Source organism: Ursus arctos, unplaced genomic scaffold (assembly GCF_023065955.2).
Source record: "Ursus arctos isolate Adak ecotype North America unplaced genomic scaffold, UrsArc2.0 scaffold_15, whole genome shotgun sequence".
Classification (NCBI taxonomy): Eukaryota; Metazoa; Chordata; class Mammalia; order Carnivora; family Ursidae; genus Ursus; species Ursus arctos.
In genome coordinates this window covers 40,319,084-40,338,526 of record NW_026622819.1, presented here as the reverse complement: position 1 = coordinate 40,338,526, position 19,443 = coordinate 40,319,084, and the positions used below count along the sequence as shown (strand labels likewise).

General features: G+C 46.9%; 1 protein-coding gene and 1 long non-coding RNA gene across 3 annotated transcripts in view; one reads left to right on the top strand and one right to left on the bottom strand.

The window, feature by feature from the left end:
- The window catches only part of PDE6A (phosphodiesterase 6A), a 67,073-nt gene that overhangs the window by 40,357 nt on the left and 7,273 nt on the right, over window positions 1–19,443 (top strand). For both annotated transcript variants that reach the window (XM_026510746.4, XM_057312253.1), the window contains 9 exons: window positions 1,985–2,134; window positions 2,688–2,831; window positions 4,679–4,744; window positions 4,966–5,112; window positions 5,991–6,098; window positions 7,686–7,795; window positions 9,275–9,362; window positions 9,553–9,653; window positions 10,062–10,169. In XM_026510746.4, coding sequence (XP_026366531.1) covers window positions 1,985–2,134; window positions 2,688–2,831; window positions 4,679–4,744; window positions 4,966–5,112; window positions 5,991–6,098; window positions 7,686–7,795; window positions 9,275–9,362; window positions 9,553–9,653; window positions 10,062–10,169 — 1,022 coding nt within the window. The remainder of the gene's footprint in view (window positions 1–1,984; window positions 2,135–2,687; window positions 2,832–4,678; window positions 4,745–4,965; window positions 5,113–5,990; window positions 6,099–7,685; window positions 7,796–9,274; window positions 9,363–9,552; window positions 9,654–10,061; window positions 10,170–19,443) is intronic.
- On the bottom strand, window positions 89–19,294 carry LOC130543709 (uncharacterized). The gene is made up of 3 exons (XR_008959218.1): window positions 18,164–19,294; window positions 2,239–6,192; window positions 89–260 (listed from the first exon to the last, which is right to left on the bottom strand). It is a non-coding gene; the product is annotated as an uncharacterized LOC130543709 (long non-coding RNA).

Genomic DNA, 19,443 nt, shown 5'->3' with positions numbered 1-19,443 from the left:
TGGCAGGAGGAGAGTCTAGAGAAGGAGACCAAAGCCAGATGACACATGGAGAGGACAGATGACACATGGCCTGGAGGGCCATGCCGGGGAGTTAGTTCCTCGTACTATATTTCCCTTACGTTATCTTTTATTACCCTTCTTTGCTTTCAGATTAATTCCTCTCAGCAGAGTATCGGCTTCCTTTGGTCAACGGTTGGGCCTTATCTTTGTTAACATTTTCAGCTCCAGGTGCCCTATCAACATTTGTTGAGTTTAGCATGCTAGATGGAAGAAAAACAAAGCATTAGCAATCAGGAAATAATAAAGAAGAAAATAAAAATGCCTCTTAGAAAAATTAATGAATTATTTTTTTTACTCCTTGAAGAACATCATGAAAGAGCTTAGTGAGATTATCCTTCCAAAGTTAAGGTGGTATGTCTTGTGTTGGGATTTTGGTCATATCAATGTGATGAGCCCAAATTGTTGCCAAGAGTCACTAACCTGATTACAACCATGCAGAACTTGGTCTCTACCCAATTAATTCAGTTTACCCACATTAAAAAAATCAAATCTGATCTCGTTTTTAGATTCTAGGCTTCTTCCTCCAACTCATCCTCTACAAAGTAGCCTGAGTAATTTTTCGAAACTCAGGCTGCAGCCAGTAACTTCTCTGCTTAAAGATCTTTAATGCTTTCTCATTTGGCTTTCAATAAAACCTGTCTCCTTATCATGGCCTTTAGAAGGAAGTGGTTCCCCAAAGGTTAGGTAGAGACGTGGGGGGAAGGCAGACCTAGAACACATCTTTCCTGAACAACAGCCGCTTGCTCTTTGGGCTGTAATCTGCATCCTCCTGGAGACACTTTCCCACCAGGTACTGACTTCCAGTGTTACTGAAATCATCATCCCTGTCGTCACCATCATCATCATCTCACCACCTGAAGGACCTTGGAACTTTCGAATTGGAAGACTCTCTAAGTCCAGGAAGCCTTCCTTGATTTCCTTTCCTCCTCTGGCTCCCCCAGAACCCTTACAAAGTCCCCACCTGCAGTGCAGTTGCTTGCTTACCTTCCAGATTATGAGCAGCCTGAGGATAACCTTTGTGCCTCATTTGCCTTGGTCTTTTAAGTTTCTAGCTCCGTTCCTTGCACATTGTAAAATGTTTAATATTTTACAAATTCATGACAAAAGAGTCTGCAAATGACCTACTCCAGTCATTCCCATGTTACAAGTGATAAAAGTGAGAGGCTCAGACAGATGGGAAATGACTCACAAAGGGGCCCCTTATGATTGACCGAGAAATTTCACCTCCCTTGTCTCGTTTGTTCCACGAGGCACAGATTCTTGCTACCATCTCTGTCTATAGATGAGACAATTGAGGCCCACTGAGATAAAATGGCATGCCAAAAGTCACACAGGAAGTCACATCAAGAGTCAAGAGACAAACAGACAAACAAGACCTTTAATGATGGCTTTGTTAAACACATTCCAGCGCCTGGTGGCTTGTGACAGACACCGTGAATGAGAGACTGTGAACCATCAGAAGCAGGTGAACCACTCCAGGTTACCTTAACCTCTTGCCGGAGCAGGCAGGTGAAAAAGCACAGAGCTGGTCATTAAGCCAAAGGTTTTGTTGACATAGCTGCAATCTGCTTTGATAGCCTCGTTTACCACCTCCCCACAGAATCCCTAGCTATTTTGCAGTTTTCATACTGTAGCTATTACCTGGAAAGCACAGGCACTTGTAAGACAGACCTAAATCGCTGGCGTGGCAGAAAGTCTGAAAGTTTTGACACACAGAGGCCCGTAAACTATGGTATTTAAGCTCATCGGAACCCCTCTGCACCCCCTCTGTTGTTGCATATGGTGTTGATAACGAGCAGATAGAATTATCTTTCCCTTGGCCTTTTCTGACTGCTATTTCTAGGGCCCGTTCTATCCAGACTCCTGAATGAAAGGCCCTCCTGAACAACAACAGATTGGTAACCTACTCTGGCTTCTCTTGTAGAAAGAGCCTCTAGATGAGTCTGGATGGATGATTAAGAACGTCCTTTCTATGCCAATTGTGAACAAGAAGGAAGAAATTGTTGGGGTGGCCACGTTTTACAACCGCAAAGATGGGAAGCCCTTTGATGAGATGGATGAGACCCTCATGGAGGTAGGGTTTGGGAGGAGGCCTTTGCCGTTGCGTTGAGGCGTTGGCTTGTTGCCAGCATGCGGGGGGTGGAGGGGCCCTCACTTGCGGAGGGGTGGGGAGCTCACCTTGTTGACACTGCCCTGACTCAGCCTCAGCGTCCACTCTCTTTGCTCGCACTTGTGCGCTACCATGTGCTCTCAGAGAAATCCACGTTCCCTTTAAAACAAATTTTAATTAATACACTTTACCTTTTATCATTTTTAGGATCATGGCAAAAATGAGCAGAAAGGACAGAGTTTCCATAGGCTTCCTGTCCCCACATGGTACAACACACTCGGGTGAAGTTATTACACACAAGAACGATGCTTACGTGTGTTGGAGCTGTATTTTAAAGGGCATCTCCATCCCATGTTTGATCTGCACCCTCACACCAGCTCTTCGAGGAGGGCAGCACCCAGCTGACCAAAGCCATCTCACAGCTGAGGAAATGGGATGCCAGAGTCTTGCCCTAAGTTGCAGAGGCAGGATCAAGCCTGGATGTTCTGCCTCTGATTCTGCCTTTCTTCCCTTTCAGTCTTTGGCTCAATTCCTGGGCTGGTCCGTCTTAAACCCTGACACCTATGAGTCAATGAACAGACTTGAAAACAGGAAGGATATTTTCCAGGACATGGTAAAATACCATGTGAAGTGTGACAACGAAGAAATCCAGAAAATCCTGGTGGGTTAAGTTCTTTTATCGTTTCTTCTCTAGCAGAAATGACACCCTGGGATGTGGCCAGAGCAGTAGTCCAGCTCCATGAAGGCAGAGACGGCTGGGCTGGCCTTGCACAGGGATGCCCCGGGCCCCTCACATTCAACGGCTGGATGGATGGGTCCACAAGTACCAGTGACTCATACGTAATGGCTGATCTGTGTGGCTTGGCGACAGCTGTCCCTTGCATGCCATCTCGGTCCTGGGGCCAGATCTTGGCTTAACAGCTCTAGAAACTCCGTTTTTCACTGTGCTGAGGGCTGACTTGGTAGTAGAGACAGTCACCCAACCACAGCACCTACTCTGAGAGGAAGCTGTCTCTGACAGCCCAATGGACAATGGTCAGTTTCTCAGAGACTCCCTCCATGGGGTCAGCTCACTTAGAAACCCAATCAGATCAGAGAGGAGTTTGGTGAGCAAAGAAGTATGGCAGAAGGAGTTCGATGTTAGTAGGGAGTCCTCACATAGTTTCATCACTTTACAGTTTATAAGACAGTTTCACACTTAGGATATTGTTTGATACTCACAACAGTGCACTAAGGTAAGCAGGGTAAGGGTTTCTAACCCCATTGTAGATATGAAGAAACTGAGATCCAGAAGGGGGACGTACCTTGTCCCCTAATCACCCAGCTCATTAAATAGGTCTCATTTAACCTTTATCAGGATAATGAGCAAATTCTCTACTACTTTTATGAATGGGCTGCCTCATGAGGTAGTGAGCACTCTGTCAAGAGAGGTATCCAAGTAGAGGCTGGATGATCATTTATCAGGGATGCTATAGAGGAGAGTCCTACCTGGGGTGGAAAACTGGATAAGGTTGCTGTGAAAGATAGGTGGCGATTAGTGACTCATCATTTCTGGGATTTTGTTCTCAAAGAGGTCATGATCTTAGAAGTCAATTGAGTTAGCCAAGTGGCATTGGATAGGATGCCCAGCTGAGCTCCCAAGACCTTGCTTATAGACCTCACAAGTTGCAACAATACAGGCCAATGTTTTCAGAAGTGATCTCTTAAGCTGGGAAGGTATCACAACAAATTTGATCATGTCATCCCAATCACTGATAAATTCAAAGGAGAAATCATCTAGTTTGGATGAATTGACTCACGGTTTGCTTGTCTCCGTGATTTGAGCCAAATGATGGGTAAGTGGGCCCTTTGGAAGCATAGCCTCAGGGAACCGGTGAGAAGTGAGTAGACCATGCTCTGGGTCAAGAAATCAGAAGCAAGTAACTGGGTCCAGGTCCCCCCTCGTCTGGCACATGCGTGGTGCAATAGGCCCAGAGAAGGAAGAAACTTGCCCCAAGTCACACAGTAGGTGAGAGGAAGAGCTAGGACCATGAGCAAGACCTTCTGACTCCCGTCAGTAATAATAACAATAAGACTATCAGCAACGTTATTTAATTCTAGCATTTACTATGCACCAAGCACTGCACTAGGGGACTTACGTGCATTATTTCATCTAGCTGTACACATGTTTTTTCAAAACGACTTGGCATAAATCTTATCTTAATTCACCAGTTAAGTATTTTTATTACCCCCATTTTACAGGTGAGGAAATGGAGAATCGAAGGCGTTAAGTAGCTCTGCTAGTAAGTGGCAGAGCTCGAACTTGCAGGCAGGTCCCCACCGTCCAAAGCCCAGGACTTTGAATTTGCCCATCAACGAATGGTGAAGGGCAGCCTCTCTGAGTTGGTGGGCCCCGCTGAAAGCACTTTGGAGGAAGGAGGAGAACGGAAATGGAAAATTGGAGGCATAGTTAGACCTCAGATGTAGTAACCGATTTTTTTTTCTCTCTGCTATCTTGGGCCGTGGCAGAAAACCAGAGAGGTGTACGGGAAGGAGCCGTGGGAATGCGAGGAAGAGGAACTCGCTGAGATCCTGGTGCGCGGGGCAGAACGCGCGCAGGGTGCGCCCTGAGCATGCGCGGGGCGGGGAGGTCGGGGTGGGGGTGGGGGGGGGGGCTGGCTCTGCAAAGTATGCCCCTTGCCGCCCTGCTCTGATCCTCGGGGCAGACCTGGGATGGGGACAGGGCGGGGGGCTGCCGGGGAGAGACCCACCAACGCTTCATGTGCTCCAACCACCGGACTCCCCTCCTTACACAGCAAGGAGAGCTGCCAGATGCAGAGAAATATGAAATCAATAAGTTCCACTTCAGCGACCTGCCCCTCACGGAACTGGAGCTGGTGAAATGTGGGATACAGATGTACTATGAGCTCAAAGTGGTGGATAAATTTCACATTCCTCAGGAGGTAAGGTCAAAATAAACCTCTTCCATTTCCTTTTCTCTTCTTGCTAGCTTGCTTTTTTTTTTTTTTTAAACTCAATCTATAAACAGTGCACCCTCAGCTTGGAGGATATAAAGCATTAGTCATGTTGCACAGATGAGTTATTTATCAGAAAAGAGACACACAGTTCCTCTGAACTGTGGTGTTCTGACCGCATTGGCTTCTCAAGGAGGCCTGTGAGGCGCTGAGTTCCAAAGGCATAAATGGAAACCAGTCATGAAACACGGGTGGGAAATGTGGGTGACGTCAGTGTAAACAGGACTTTCCCCCTGCAGGATTCCTTACAGTGTGCTGTGAATCTAGGGGTGGGGAGGGACCTGGGGGAGGGGTGGGGGTTAAGCTCAGAATTTCCCAGACTTGTTTGATTAAAGCAGCCGTTCTCAAAGTGCTGCCCCAAAGCACATCAGCACTACCTGCGAATGTACCAGAAGCACAGTCTTCCTTGTGCACACACACACACACACACACACACGCATCCTCCCAGCTCTAATGAATCAGAAAGTGTGTGTGTTTTAACAAGCCCTCTGGGTGATTCTGATGGACACTTATGTTGGAGAACCACTGATTTAGAGACCCCTTTTGTTTTCCTCCCTGGTACCTGTCCGGGGCAGAGTTTGGGAAACCCTGATGAAACGCCATTCGTGGAATAAGCCGAGGGACTCACAAGCACCTGGGTTCCTAACACCGTCCATTCTGCTAGTATTTAGCCGCTTGCAAAGTACTCTCCCGGCGTGCAGGCACCTGTTGCTCGCCCGCTCCGCCCGTGGGGCGGGGGGGGGGGGGGGTGCGACCTCCCTTAGGACGCAGGGCCACAGGCCTCACTCCCGTGCCCGTGTTCGCAGGCGCTGGTGCGGTTCATGTACTCGCTGAGCAAGGGCTACCGCAGGATCACCTACCACAACTGGCGGCACGGCTTCAACGTGGGGCAGACCATGTTCTCCCTGCTGGTGGTACGGCGGGGGACCGCGGCGGCTGGGGCTCCGGCCACACCGGGCGACCTCTGCACCTCCACCCGGAAGCAGCTGCTTTGCTCTGTCTTTGGTGCTTTAAAAAAAAAAAAAACGATGCAAGAGGAGTACATGCTTAGCACACGTGAATTCCGAGCAGACGGAATTGTGTAAAACAAAACGTGAAGGAGAGCCGCAGGCTGCCCCCAGCCCCAGTGAGGTTATGTAGAGAGAACCATGGCCCGACTCCTTCCAAACCCTCTTCTAGAAGCATCGAGACATATTTTTACACACACACGCACAGACACACAGATGCAGAGTGTGTTTTGTGTATAACCAACTGAATAATAATACCCTATAACATGCTTTCTTCATTTGAAGAATGATATCAATCACATTCTTCATATATTTACTTTTTTCTTGTGGTAACATATGCACCACAGAAGACTTACCGTTTTAACTGTTTCTAGGTGCACAGTTCAGACAGGGGTATTAAGTACGTTCACCGTATTGGGTCACCATCACTACTACCTGCTTCTAGAACTTTTTTCATCTTCCCAAATAGAAAGTCTGTCCCCATTCCCCTCTCTCCAGCTCTGGTGACCACTTTCCCCTTTCTGTCCCTATGAATTTGTCCACCCTCAGTACCTCACGTAAGTAGTCTCAGACAGCATTAGCCCTTCCGTGTCTGACTTCTGTCACTCAGCATGCTGTGTCTGAGGCTTATTTATGATACCGTGTTATGGCCGCAGAGGACTCTGTATTGTTCGAATACACTTTGCCCAGCCCCCTACTGTCAGACACAGGCGGCGTCGTCCATCTTTCGCTGTTACAAACACCGCCAGTGTCCTTGGACGGACCTACCTATGTGCATTTGTGTCAGTCTTTTCGGCCCACAGCGTTCAGAGATTCGTATTTCATGTAAATTATGATGCAAATCTCTGAGCTCGTCCAGCCCGCTCCTCCTCATTTCTTCCCTCATGGCTGGAATGGTGGGGCGGGATGGGCACTAGGGCCTCAAGGCAGGAGTCCGGGCCATGCCACCACAGAAGATGACAGTGACACCACTGAGACTTGATTTATTTCTTTGAGTCACAGAGTCAGCATCGCCTCCCCAGAGCTCTTCCCAAACCTGTTCTCCAACATCCAGCATAAACAAGAAGTATTCAAAGGAGGCTCAGGGAAAGATTCTTCTGGGCTGTGCTTAAACCAGTGGAGGGTTTGCTTTGCCGGTCTAGGCATGTTCCAAAGCCCTCCAGATCCTAAAACCTGACCGCTACAGTTTATCAACCATCATCCAGTCCAATGCCCTCTACCTCCAGTGTGCAGTTTGGGAGACTGAACCAGTTAAGGTCGCTCAGGACTAGGGTGACCAGCCATCCCCGTTTTCCTGGGACTGTCCCAGTTCTAGTACGGAAAGTCCCATATCCTTGAAATCCCCCTAGTCTCAGGCAAACATCTGGTTATACTATTGTGCCAGGGATAGAGCCAAGGTCAGACCCGTGCTTCCAAACTCCAGCCCTCCCCCTCACATCTGCTCTGCTTACAACCCCTGCAAGAAAGGAGTGGCACCTCTGATTGCTCTTTCAGACCGGAAAGCTGAAGCGATACTTCACGGACCTAGAGGCCTTGGCCATGGTCACCGCTGCCTTCTGCCATGACATTGACCACAGAGGCACCAACAACCTTTACCAGATGAAGTGAGTTGGCCCTCACTGTCCCCCCTCTCTACCTCCTGCTCCCAGGATTCGTTACCCAGATCTGAAAGGCTCTCAGGCAGATTCACTGGCCCAGGGGAAGTCCCACTGTCCACAGCGTCCTACTTCCTCCTGCCCCGTAGGTCTGGGAAAACTCTAGTGACAGACAGAATAATGACCCCCAAATATGTCCATGCCGCCATACCTGGAGCCTGGGAATATGTTGCCTTACATTCAAAAGGGACTTTGAAGATGTGATTAAAGATCTTGAAATATAGGGATTATCCTAGGTTATCCAAGTGGGCCCCATGTAGGTAGAAGGGTCCTTCTAAGAGGTAGGCAAGAGGTCAGAGAGGAGAGAGGTTACTATACTGTTAGGTTTGAAGAAGAAGCATGGGCCACAAGCCAAAGAAGATCGGTGGCCTCTAGAAGCTAGGAAGCAAGGGAACGGGTTGTCCCCTAGAGTCTCCAAAAGGAAAGCAGCTCTGCAGACCCATTTTAGACTCTGAACTCCAGAGCCATAAGATAATAAATCTTTACTGTTTTCAGCCATTAAGTTTGTGGTAATTTGCTATAGCAGTGATATATGAAACTCCCTCCCTGCTGAACGACTTGAAGCCAAATGTCAGTAACTGACACTGGCTCACTCATTCACCTTCTATGTGTAATGCTCCTCGTGCAAGTGTGGTCGGCCCTGTGCTAGGCAGAGGAGGGACCATGGTAGCAGACCAGACACAGTCCCTGTCCTCACAGAGCTTGTATTCCAGACAGCCTCTGAAACATGGTCCTTGCACCGTGGTCTTGGTGGACCTTTATGACCACCTCGTAGGCTGGGTAGAGCAGGGACTAGTGTTATACTCGTAGTATGGAGGAGGAAACTGAGGCTCTGCCCGGGGCCTACAGCCTATAAGTCATAAACAAGCCCTAGAACATGCCGCTCTGAGGCTAGAGGTCGTGTTTACACTTTACCTAATGGGAAGCTAAGTACTGAGCTCAGTGCTTGGCACACAGTAAGTGCTCAACAAATATTTATTGAATAAAGACATGAATAAACATACCACTTGTGGGAATTCAGTAGCTTCTCTTGAGACTCAAGTATTACATCAAGGGCTTGTGATCTTTAAAGTAGGGTCCAGGGCCAATGTCCATGGATGACTACAGGGAACCGAGAAATTTCTAAAATTGCCTGTGGCATTGTATGTGTGCGTGCCTTTGGGGCACACACTATTCAACAGCCTCTCTAAGGAGTCCATGAGCCCAGAGAGGCTCAGAATCAGCTGTGGAGAAAGCTAAAGCCTGAAAGTCAGGAGACCTGACGTCAAGCCTTCTTTCCCACCATCTCACAGTGTGACAAGCTCCTTCTCAATGCTGGCCGTCAGCCTCTCTGCCTGCAGAATTAGGAGGGGGGGCAGGACTGGATGATATCTTTAACCTCCATCTTGGCCTTTCCACGCTGATTTTGTGTGTGTGTCTCCCATTCAGATCCCAGAACCCACTGGCCAAGCTCCATGGGTCCTCCATCTTGGAAAGACACCACCTGGAGTTCGGCAAGACGTTGCTAAGAGATGAGGTAGGATGAGTGGGGGCCCTCTGTATTGCCTGCGGGGAGCCCCCATATCAGAAGAAGCCTGAGTGTGGCCAGGCAGCGCTCTTCCCATCGGCCTGGGCTGCCTCTCCCACCATCGGGGGTCATCATCAGTAGTTGTGTGGCTACCCTGCCAGCATCACTTCTCACATCTCTTCTGTGGTTTTCTCTTTAGAGCCTGAATATCTTTCAAAACCTCAATCGCAGACAGCACGAGCACGCAATCCACATGATGGATATAGCCATCATTGCCACAGACCTCGCCCTGTATTTCAAGTTGGTATTTCTTTTCATTTAAAGAACAAGGATAACAATTACAGTGACTATAATAATAAATACAATAGATCCGATTGATTTAATCTGTTCTGTGTGCCAGGCACAGCTCTTATGCTATGGAACAGTAACTCTCACTACAACCCCGGGAGTTAGAAATTCTCACCCCCATTGTATCCACGAGACACTGAAATCCAGGGAAAAAGTTTGGCTAAGTAAGGTCCGGGAACACGCTGGTGACAGAGTCTGGGTTAGAACCTAGGTCTTCGCTCCCAGGCCTTGGTTCTTCCCATCTTATTTTGTTAATTACGTTGTTTTCAGAAACCTCTGCCTGAAACAGCCAATGTTAGAAGCCCAGGGGGTTGCCTTATTCTAAGACGGGCTCCTTTAACGAACTGGTGTGTTTTGCAGGAAGAGGACAATGTTCCAAAAGATTGTGGATCAGTCTAAGACATATGAAACCCAGCAGGAGTGGACGCAGTACATGATGCTGGAGCAGACACGGAAGGAAATCGTTATGTGAGTAAGACAGGGCTTAAACCCTGATTTTCCTAAGCCCGGGGTCCCTGAGGCGAGATGCTGCGCTGACAGGCCTTCCCGCCTTCAAGCAAGCCCTGGGACACTTGCCATTTTAATGACCACCAACATCTGAAAACAATGAAGTTATGCCCAGACGGAATTGCAGAAATTACGGTATATGTTTAATTTTTATTTTAACACTAAAACACAAGATAATATTGTTTTATTTCTCTGGATACAAAAAGCGCCGTACTTGAAGTATTTCTATAATAAGATTCAGAATTTGGGAGGTAAAGTGATATAACTTTAAAGGTTTTGATAAAACACAAAGCATTACACCAATTATGATTTGAGTGCTATCTATGTGTCACTCAAAATATGTAGGCTTACATTTTTTTAGCTTTCCTTTATATGTGGCAATGTCCTACAGTATAGCTCTGCTAGTCACAAATCAGGTATGTGATTTATATTAAATTTATAGTGCCTTTGCTGGCGTGAGGTCTGGTAATGGGACTCACATTTAAGTTTTTAATGAATATCTTCTTTCAGTTGCCTCAGTGTGCCTCTGTGATTCACCTCAAATGATGATGGGGTGAGAAGTGTAAATCTGAGGCCTTTCGTGATCATGTGGCCCAAGCCAAATGGTCCCCTGGCTCCCCTGTGATGAGTCCTAAGTATCGATGGTCAGGAAAGACAAGGCTTGACCCAGTTCCCAAGGAAGTTATCAGGTTTTATCTCTAGATGCTTCTGTGGCGATGAGGCTTGATTAAATCACAAACGCGTAAGTCCCGGCAACAGAGAAGAGGTGGCTGCTGGGACAGGCTCAGGGAAGAGGGGCAAATGGCAAGCTGCCCTTCCCTCAGCCTTGCAGTTGTCCAGCCAGGCGGATCCCCTGATCCTGAGGAGCCGTGCGACCCGCCCCCACTGAACAAGGGGGCACGTTCAGGCTATGGCTGCTCCCACGAGCACCAGGCGCTGCCTGACTGGACACTTCAAAATGGGGCGGCAGAAAAATTGAACAAGTGGGAAGCACACCCTGTTCTTGGACAGGGGCACTTAGTATTAAATGTTGTCTATTCTCCCTAATTAATTATTCAGTTAAGGTGAGTCCAAGGAAAATAGCGACTTCACTTTGGGGATCATGAGGAAGCAATGCCAAAATTCTTATGAGAAGTAAGTAAGCAAGAATAGCCAGAAAATTCTGAAATACAAGAGTAATGGTAGGAACAAGCAAAAATAAAAGCAGTTCAGTCCTAAACATGAGTAGAACAGGTCAGTGGGGCAGACTCGGAAGTCTATGCCTGTGTTAAAAGAGGATTTTATAGGCGCCTGGCTGGCTCAGCCGGAAGAGCATGCGACTCTTGATCTCCGGGTTGTGTGTTTGGCCCCCCGTGGGGTATAGAGATTACCTAAATAAATAAAACTTTTTTAAAAAGTGGATTTTATACCAGGGAAGAAAGGGATAAGTTCATAAATGATGTTGGGACCATAAGGTAGTCTGATGGGTTTTTTTTTTCTCCATTTCTTGGTGGACCCAAACAAATTTAACTCCATTCTGACACTGTGTATATGGAGATAGCATTAGAACCCACAGGTTAACGGCTGGTCCCACAAGACTGCCCCACTGCAGGCTCCAGTTGCAAGTCAAGGTTGCTACTTCTACTTCTGACCACCTGGCTATAAATTGGAGGTTCCCACGACCCCATCCTTGGGTCCTATTACTTTGCTAGAGCAGCTCACAGAACTCAGAGAAACATTTACTGATACCAGTTTATTATAAAGGATATTATAAAGGATGCAGAAGAACAGCCCGATGAAGAGATATGTAGAGCGAGGTTCAGAAGGGTCGCTAGCACAGGAGGGTCTGTCCCTATGGAACTGGGGTGCCCCACCCTCCCTGCAAGTGGGTCCTGCACCAACCTGGAAGCTCGTCAAATCGCCCCTGTGTTTTACAGAGCCTAATCTGCAGTTCCCCCCACCCCCACCCTTTCACAGAGGTTGATGGGTGGTGCTGAAGGTTCCAGCCCTCTCTGTGCTTGGATTTTCTGGTGTCCAGTCCCACCCTGAGCCTTTCTAGGGACCCCACACTAAGTCATGGTCATTAACCTAAACCCATAGTGGGCTTTCTATGAAGGATACTCCTATCACTCCGAAAATTCTAAGGGTTTGAGAAGCTTTGTTCCAGGAACCAGAAACAAAGACCAGTGCTATTTTGTATGATACCATAGGTGATCACAAAGCCGGATCCCTACCTCACTCCTATAGCAAAATAAGTTCCAGATGAATCAAGGATCTTAAAATAATGAGAAAACAAATGAAAAAAAGGAAGGGGGGGAACATGGTAGAATTAAAAAGAATAATTTCGGAGTGAGCTTGTCTAAGTGTGACATAAAATTCAAAAGTCATAAATTGATAAATTTAACTACAGAAAAATTAGGGATTTCTGCACAACACACATGAACGCACAGCTGAAGTCAGAAAGCAAGTGATAAGCTGGGAAATGTCTCCGACAGAACTTCTGACAGAAAAAGACCCCAGTTCCTTAAATGAAGCGTTAATACAATTCAAGAAAAAGATGACTCCAATAGAAAAATAGGCAATGGGCTCATTTTTCCCAGACATCTCCCAGAAAAGGAATTGTAGAGGGAAGTAAATATACGAAAAGACAATGACCTGACTCGCAATCAGAGAAATGCAAAATAAAACTACAGCGAGGTGGAATTTTTTCACCCCTCTCATCAGCCAAGATGAAACGTTTGCAAGCACACTGTGCCGGGCGGAGAGAGGGGCAGCAGGTCCTCCCGTTCACTACAGGGTCGGGGTGGGGGGCCGTAGACGCAGCCTCTGTGCACGGCGGTGCCGCTCAGACTGTCAAGGGCATCCTCTGACCCAGCGATCCCACATGCAGGGTTCACCCTCCAGACACTGTCCCCCACGTGTGCCAACTAGGTACAACTGTGTCCTCGGCTGGTCAAGGCAGCCTTATTTGTAATCGCCGGAAAGACTGAAAATGAATATCCACTGCTGGGAGAACGGGTTGCCTACGTCCCAGGGCTTTCATACAGCGGGATGTGAGGCAGACTGTGCAGAGAATGATGGGAGCGTTTCCAAGATGTGGTGTTTAATTAAAAAACAAAACAAAACAAAACAAAAAACAAGGCCAGAGGCAGGACTTCAATCACTGCAAAAGCCAAGGGAGTTTTAACTGGAAGTCTTCAGACCAAGGTGCATGTACCCCTGCCCCCCAGCCCCAGCCCAAAGCCTTCCAAGGACTACATGGGCACTGACGGCCTCAAGGGAGTCAGCGTTCCCTTTCTTAATATTATCTTCCTGAGAAAGCACAGGAGGTGAAGCATTGCCAGTTCCCTTACTCTTCTCCCTCCTTACAAAATACAGTCTTACTCAGGCCTTCCCTGTCTCTCTGTCTCTGTCTTTGTCTCTCTCTGTCTCTGTCTCTCTGTCTCTCTCTCTATAATGCATAACAAGGCATTAGAGAAAGAGAGTTCTGTCCTGGATTGTACACTGGGGCATCAGGAGCCAAGGCATTTTTTATTTAACAATCTTACTTCCTGGGGCGCCTGGGTGGCTTATTCGTTAAGCGTCTGCCTTCGGCTCAGGTCAGAATCCCAGGGTCCTGGGATCGAGCCCCTTATGGGGCTCCCTGCTCCACTGGTAGCCTGCTTCTTTCTCTCCCACTCCCCCTGCTGGTGTTCCCTCTCTCGCTGTGTCTCTCTCTGTCAAATAAATAAATAAATAAATAAATAAATAAATAAATAAATAATAAATAAAATCTTAAAAAAAACCCAAAACCCAAAAACAAACAAACAAAAATCTTACTTCCTTCAGAGAATGTACCACTGTCCAGGGACGCCCCCTGCTATCAGGGCAAAGAGGCATCAAAGTAGATACGGACGGTAGCAGCACTGGCTTAATCCATTCTACTTTCTGTCGTCTAGCTACCATCTGTCTGTCTAACCTATCTATCTATCATGTATCTATCATGAACCTATCTATCTATCATGTATCTATCATGAATCTGTCTGTCTATCTTGTATCTATCATGAATCTATCTATCTATCATGTATCTATCATGAATCTATCTGTCTATCTTGTATCTATCATGAATCTATCTATCTATCATGTATCCATCATGAATCTCTCTGTCTATCTTGTATCTATCCTACCTACATACCAATCTATCTACCTGCCTCTCTCTTTCTTCGAATTGAGAATAAAAAATAAGACAGATGACGCTAGGATGCATTCTAACATGCTTATTTGAACTGGAAAATAAAATCGGATTCTTTCTGACAAAAGCACGTCTGATCTGCTTGCTTTACTGGACAGTAACAGACAGGCATTTCCAATTATGTTATAGAGCCAACATTTCCATAAATTAGAATCAAATCTGCAGCCGCAAAGTTTTGATGAAAACAGTTAAAACTTGTTAGAAGATAAAAGCACTTTATAAAAAAATATAACACTGGAAGATATGTTTAAATTAATAATGTTTTAATTGACCTCACCCATTCTGAGTATCTTGGCTTAACCAGAATGCCGTAGAGAAAGTGTCAGGGGTGTAATTAATAGTCACAGTAGAAGCCTTGGCGAAATCTTTATGGCACGCTTCCCAGAAATTGAGGAAGTGAGTGATTCTAAGGTTTGCTTTAAACAAAATTGAAGGAGAACCTAATGCAATTGTCAGCTGATATAGATCATTCAGAAAAATGATCACAGCGTACTTTTTAACAGTGAATTTGGAAGAATTGAAAGAATTGAGTGATGTCACTGTAACAAAACTTCCATCCCAATGCTTCTAATTACTTGCATCTATAAAAAGAAAAAAACGGGCATAAAACACACGCTAAACCCTATCTTAGAGGAGCTATAAGAAATATTCATTCATTAACTGATTTTTTAAATAAGCCCCATCCTGTCTCATTAAGAGATGAATTTCCAAAAAAATTTACTTTGGGAGTTTAATAATTATTTCTAAAAACAGGTAATATATTTTTGTTGTATTGATTAACTGTGTAATAATAATAAATGCCCCCAAAAAAGTTTTCAATACTTGGAGGCCTGTGGTCAAAGAAAAAAAGTCTCTAGCTGTATGGTTTCAGTTAATGAACATAGCTGGTTGCAGATAAGTGTGAAATGGTGATCAATGAAACACTTCCTATGTATTTCTATATACAATGAAAGTCTTTCATTGATAGACATATATACTTGCATATATACACATGCACACACAAATATAAAACATTAGGATGGGGAGCCTGGGTGGCTCAGTTGATTTTGTGTCAGACTCTCGGTTTCAGCTCAGGTCATGATCTCAGGGTCATGAGATCGAGCCCCATGTTGGACCCCACGCTCAGTAGGGAGTCTGCTTGGGATTCTCTCTCCCTCTCCCTCCCCACCTCCCCACCCGGTGCTCCCTCTCTCTCATATAAATAAATAAATCTTTTTAAAAAGCCATTAGGATAAAATCTGTGGGTGAAGTCAAGTGGAGATACAAGCTTATGGATAAAAGGAAGGATGTAAAATTTTAAACTCTTAAAGAAAAGCTTGTTCGTGTATTTTTAACTGGATGATGGACCAAAGGTTGGCATGAAACTGCTGTGCCATTTAGATTCCTTTGTATATAAAGAATGATGTAACAATTTCGTTTTAAAATGTCAATATTTACAATGTGCCATAAATTAACTCCTTTGCAAATATTTAAGCTTATGATGAAATTATCAAGATGTCAACTTACAAACTCATAAGAGAGTAAGCATTTCTCAAGATTCTTTAGGAAGGCACTCAGTGACCAACGTTTGAAGACCTGTATGCAGGGTTTCTCCACCTTAAGGTCAGTGCTATCACTGTTGACATCTGGGGACAGCTCTGGTGAGAGGCTGTCCTGTGCATTGTAGGGTGTTTAACACAGGCCCTGGTCTCTCCCTGCGAGATTCCAGTACCGGCCTCCTCCTTAGTTGTGACAACCAAACGTATCTCCTGACATTGCCAGATACCCCTGGGGGCAAAAAATAGTCCCTGACTGAAAACCACTCCCGTAAAGCAGTCTTCTGGTCCGTGAATGACATACAATTAGAGCTTCCCACGTGGTTAGAGTGTGGCTGTTACACAATGAACGGCTTCGGCACCAGACAGCCTGGGTTCAAGTCCCCGCTCTCTCACTTACTACTTGGTGTGACCTTGAGCGGGTTACTTCACCCTTTGTGCTTTGGTTTCCTCCTCTGCTAAAGACCATGAAGGATCCTACTTCCTAATTCCACCTGATGGAGTGTCATGGGGGCTGAGCTGGGGCATGGAGCGCTGTGCAGGATTGCTCACAGCACATAGTGGGGTTGGGAGCTTACTGGGCTTTAATAAGGTGTACGTGTTTGGTCTTTGTGCCCAGTTCCCAGACCACAGAGCTCTAAAACCCTTGGAATGTTCTGAGCGGTAGGAGTGATAGGAGTGTCTTTTATTCTAATGAGGCGACTCTGGGTGGGCTCCTAGAGGATGGGGGCTGATCACCAGGAAGATCAAGCCATGATTGGAAGCTCGGAACTTTCAGCCCCACCACCAATCTCTGTGCAGAACGGAGGGGCTGGAAACTGAGTTAGTCACCAATGGCCAATGATTTAATCAATGATGCTTACATGATAAAAACCTCCACAGAAACCCCTAAACAACAGAGTGCGAACAGCTACCTGGTTGGTGAATACATCAAGGTGCCGGGGGTGGGGGGTGGGGGGGGGTGACACGTCTGAAGAGGGCGTGGAAACTGCATGTGCCCCACCCCCACCCCATACCTTCTCCTGTGCCTCTTGTCCAATGGCTATTCCTGAAGTGTATCCTGTAAGTAGAGTCTCCCTGAGTGCTGTGAGCTGTCCCAGCCAATTTTTGAATCCAAAGGTGATATTTGTGGGAACCCCTGACTTTGTAGCCAAGTTGGACAAGAGTGTGGGTAACCAGAGGACCTGGTATTTGTGACTGACCTCTGAAGTGAGGGCAGTCTTGTGGGGACTGAGCCCTTAAACCTGTGGAGTCTGACGGTTTGTGTCAGAATTGAATCGTAGGACACGAAGTTGGTGTCAATTGGTTGCTGTGAGGAAAACTCTCAACACTCCCCTCCCCCACAGGGCTTCAATGACCTTGGAGGGCTCCTGTCAGCGAGCCCCCTCTAGTCTGAGGTCTACACCTAACCCCTTGACACATTCCTAAAACAACTGGCCTTTCCTAGCTGCATAGCTAGCTCTTAGGCGACCCTCCCTCAGTATGTTGACTTTGGGCTGAGGTGTGAAAGTAACTCTAGACTGAGGGTGTGACTGCCATTCTTCATGAAACCCCTTACATCTCCACTTAATTTCTGGTTTCACTCCTCACAGTCTGACCAGACCATGAGTTGGAGGGGCTTCAGGATCCCCTAGCACTGGGGTGTAAGGCCTGCCACCCATTTTTGTACCACTGATGAGCGAAAATGCCTATTACATTTTTAAATGATTGGGGGGATCAAAAGATTTCCTGATAAATAAAAAAGTAAAAGAAGTTCACATTTCAGTACCATAAATAACATTTTTTTTTTCTACAGAAGGCCACATTATGACTTTGGTGGGCTCTAGGCACTTTTGCCTCCGTGGCTTCTTCCTCCATTAAAATAAATTTTTAAAAAATGGTATTTTATGACTCTGCTGGTATAAAGACAAATATAATTTGGGCTGAATTCACTCTTACATCTGCATCATTTTTTTTTTCTTCTGACTTGAAAAGAAATTAAAATTCAAACATTTCCATGGGCCCCTAAAAGTATCCTGGGTACTCTACCTCCACTTACCTCTGGCTGCTTTCACATCACAATGCCAGAGTCGGCTAGCTGAAATAGAACCCACATGGTCTGCAAAACCGAAATTATTTACAGTCTGTCCCTTTACAGAGAAAGTTTGCCAGCCCCTGGTCTAGTGTTTTACAAATGAGAGAGTGAGGATGGGGGAGACAGTGTGACTTACCTGGTGTCACATGCGCATTCCTGGAGCATCAGGGACTGGAAACCTTCACCCTCCCCCTCTCCTGCACACCCACAGCTTTCTCAGGCTTCCCTAGGCCTTCCCGGGGAGCCCACACCCTCCAGGCCAGGTGCAGTTCCAGGAGTGTCTGAATGCCCGGCCCGGTTGGCTGGGGTACTTTTGGAGGCCAGCCGGGGGTCAGGGAGAAGTGCCACTGAGCCCCGCCGGGGGTCAGGGAGAAGTGCCACTGAGCCCCACAGCCTCGAGGACGAGCCCTCTGCCCTGACGATGGGCCAGGTGAGCAGGAGCCCAGCTGGCTTCCATGAGCCAGCCCCGCGCACCTGGGCGGCCGTGGTTAATGAGATGAAGCTGATGATAAGAAGCTGCGGACAGCGTGCGCGCTCACAGCTCAGCTTACGCGATGCTCACGGAAGCCCTTAGGACACATATATTACATGGAACCGTAGGAAATTGCTGACTCTTGATTGCTTTTGACCCACAAAGTCAGAATTTCATGACGCAATCTAATATGATTCTCTGCTCTTACAAAGGAGCAGACAGAGGCTCGAAGACACGAAGTCACTTGCCCTGACACAGCAAGTAAGGAAAGGAGCAGAGATCTAGTTGCTCTGATTCCAAAGCCCTGCGTGACATTTTATAGACTGTTCTCCATTCCTTCCATGCCCTCCTCCTCTTGAGGCCTCATGCTTACCCAGAGGCTAAGGTTCACATGTGTCTTCACAAAGCCTTCATGAGTTTTGGTCTCTTCTGCCCGGTAAGCCCGTTGTCTTTTGCCCTCCCCCACGCCGCCACCTCCCTCTTTCTGACTTCGCATGTCTCATCTATCCCCTGCGCCGTTGAGTTTACTTCTTAAATGCCTTGTTTATCCAGACACTTGTCCCGGTCCTGCAGTGGCTTCCTGGCGGGGCTCCCTGCTGGCGTTCCTGTCCCCTCCACACTAAAGCCACAGTTACCCCGTAAAATGCAAATCTGATTGCTTCACACTTCTGTTCAAACTCTCCTTCGGCGGCTTTTCCTGTTGTTCTTGGCATGAAGACGGTCCCCTGGCACGGCCCAGTGTCTGCGGGCCTGCCCTGGCTGTCTCTTGGGCCTTGTCTTCCTCCCTTTCCAGCTGCCTTCTGAGCTCCTCCCACCTTCTAGCTCTTTGTGCCAGGCTTCCTGCCACCAGGGCCATCACGCGGGATGCTCTCTCTGCCGGGAAAGGGTTTCCCCGCCCACTGCTTTACCAAATGGACAGCTACGCTGCCTCTAGACCTCAGCTC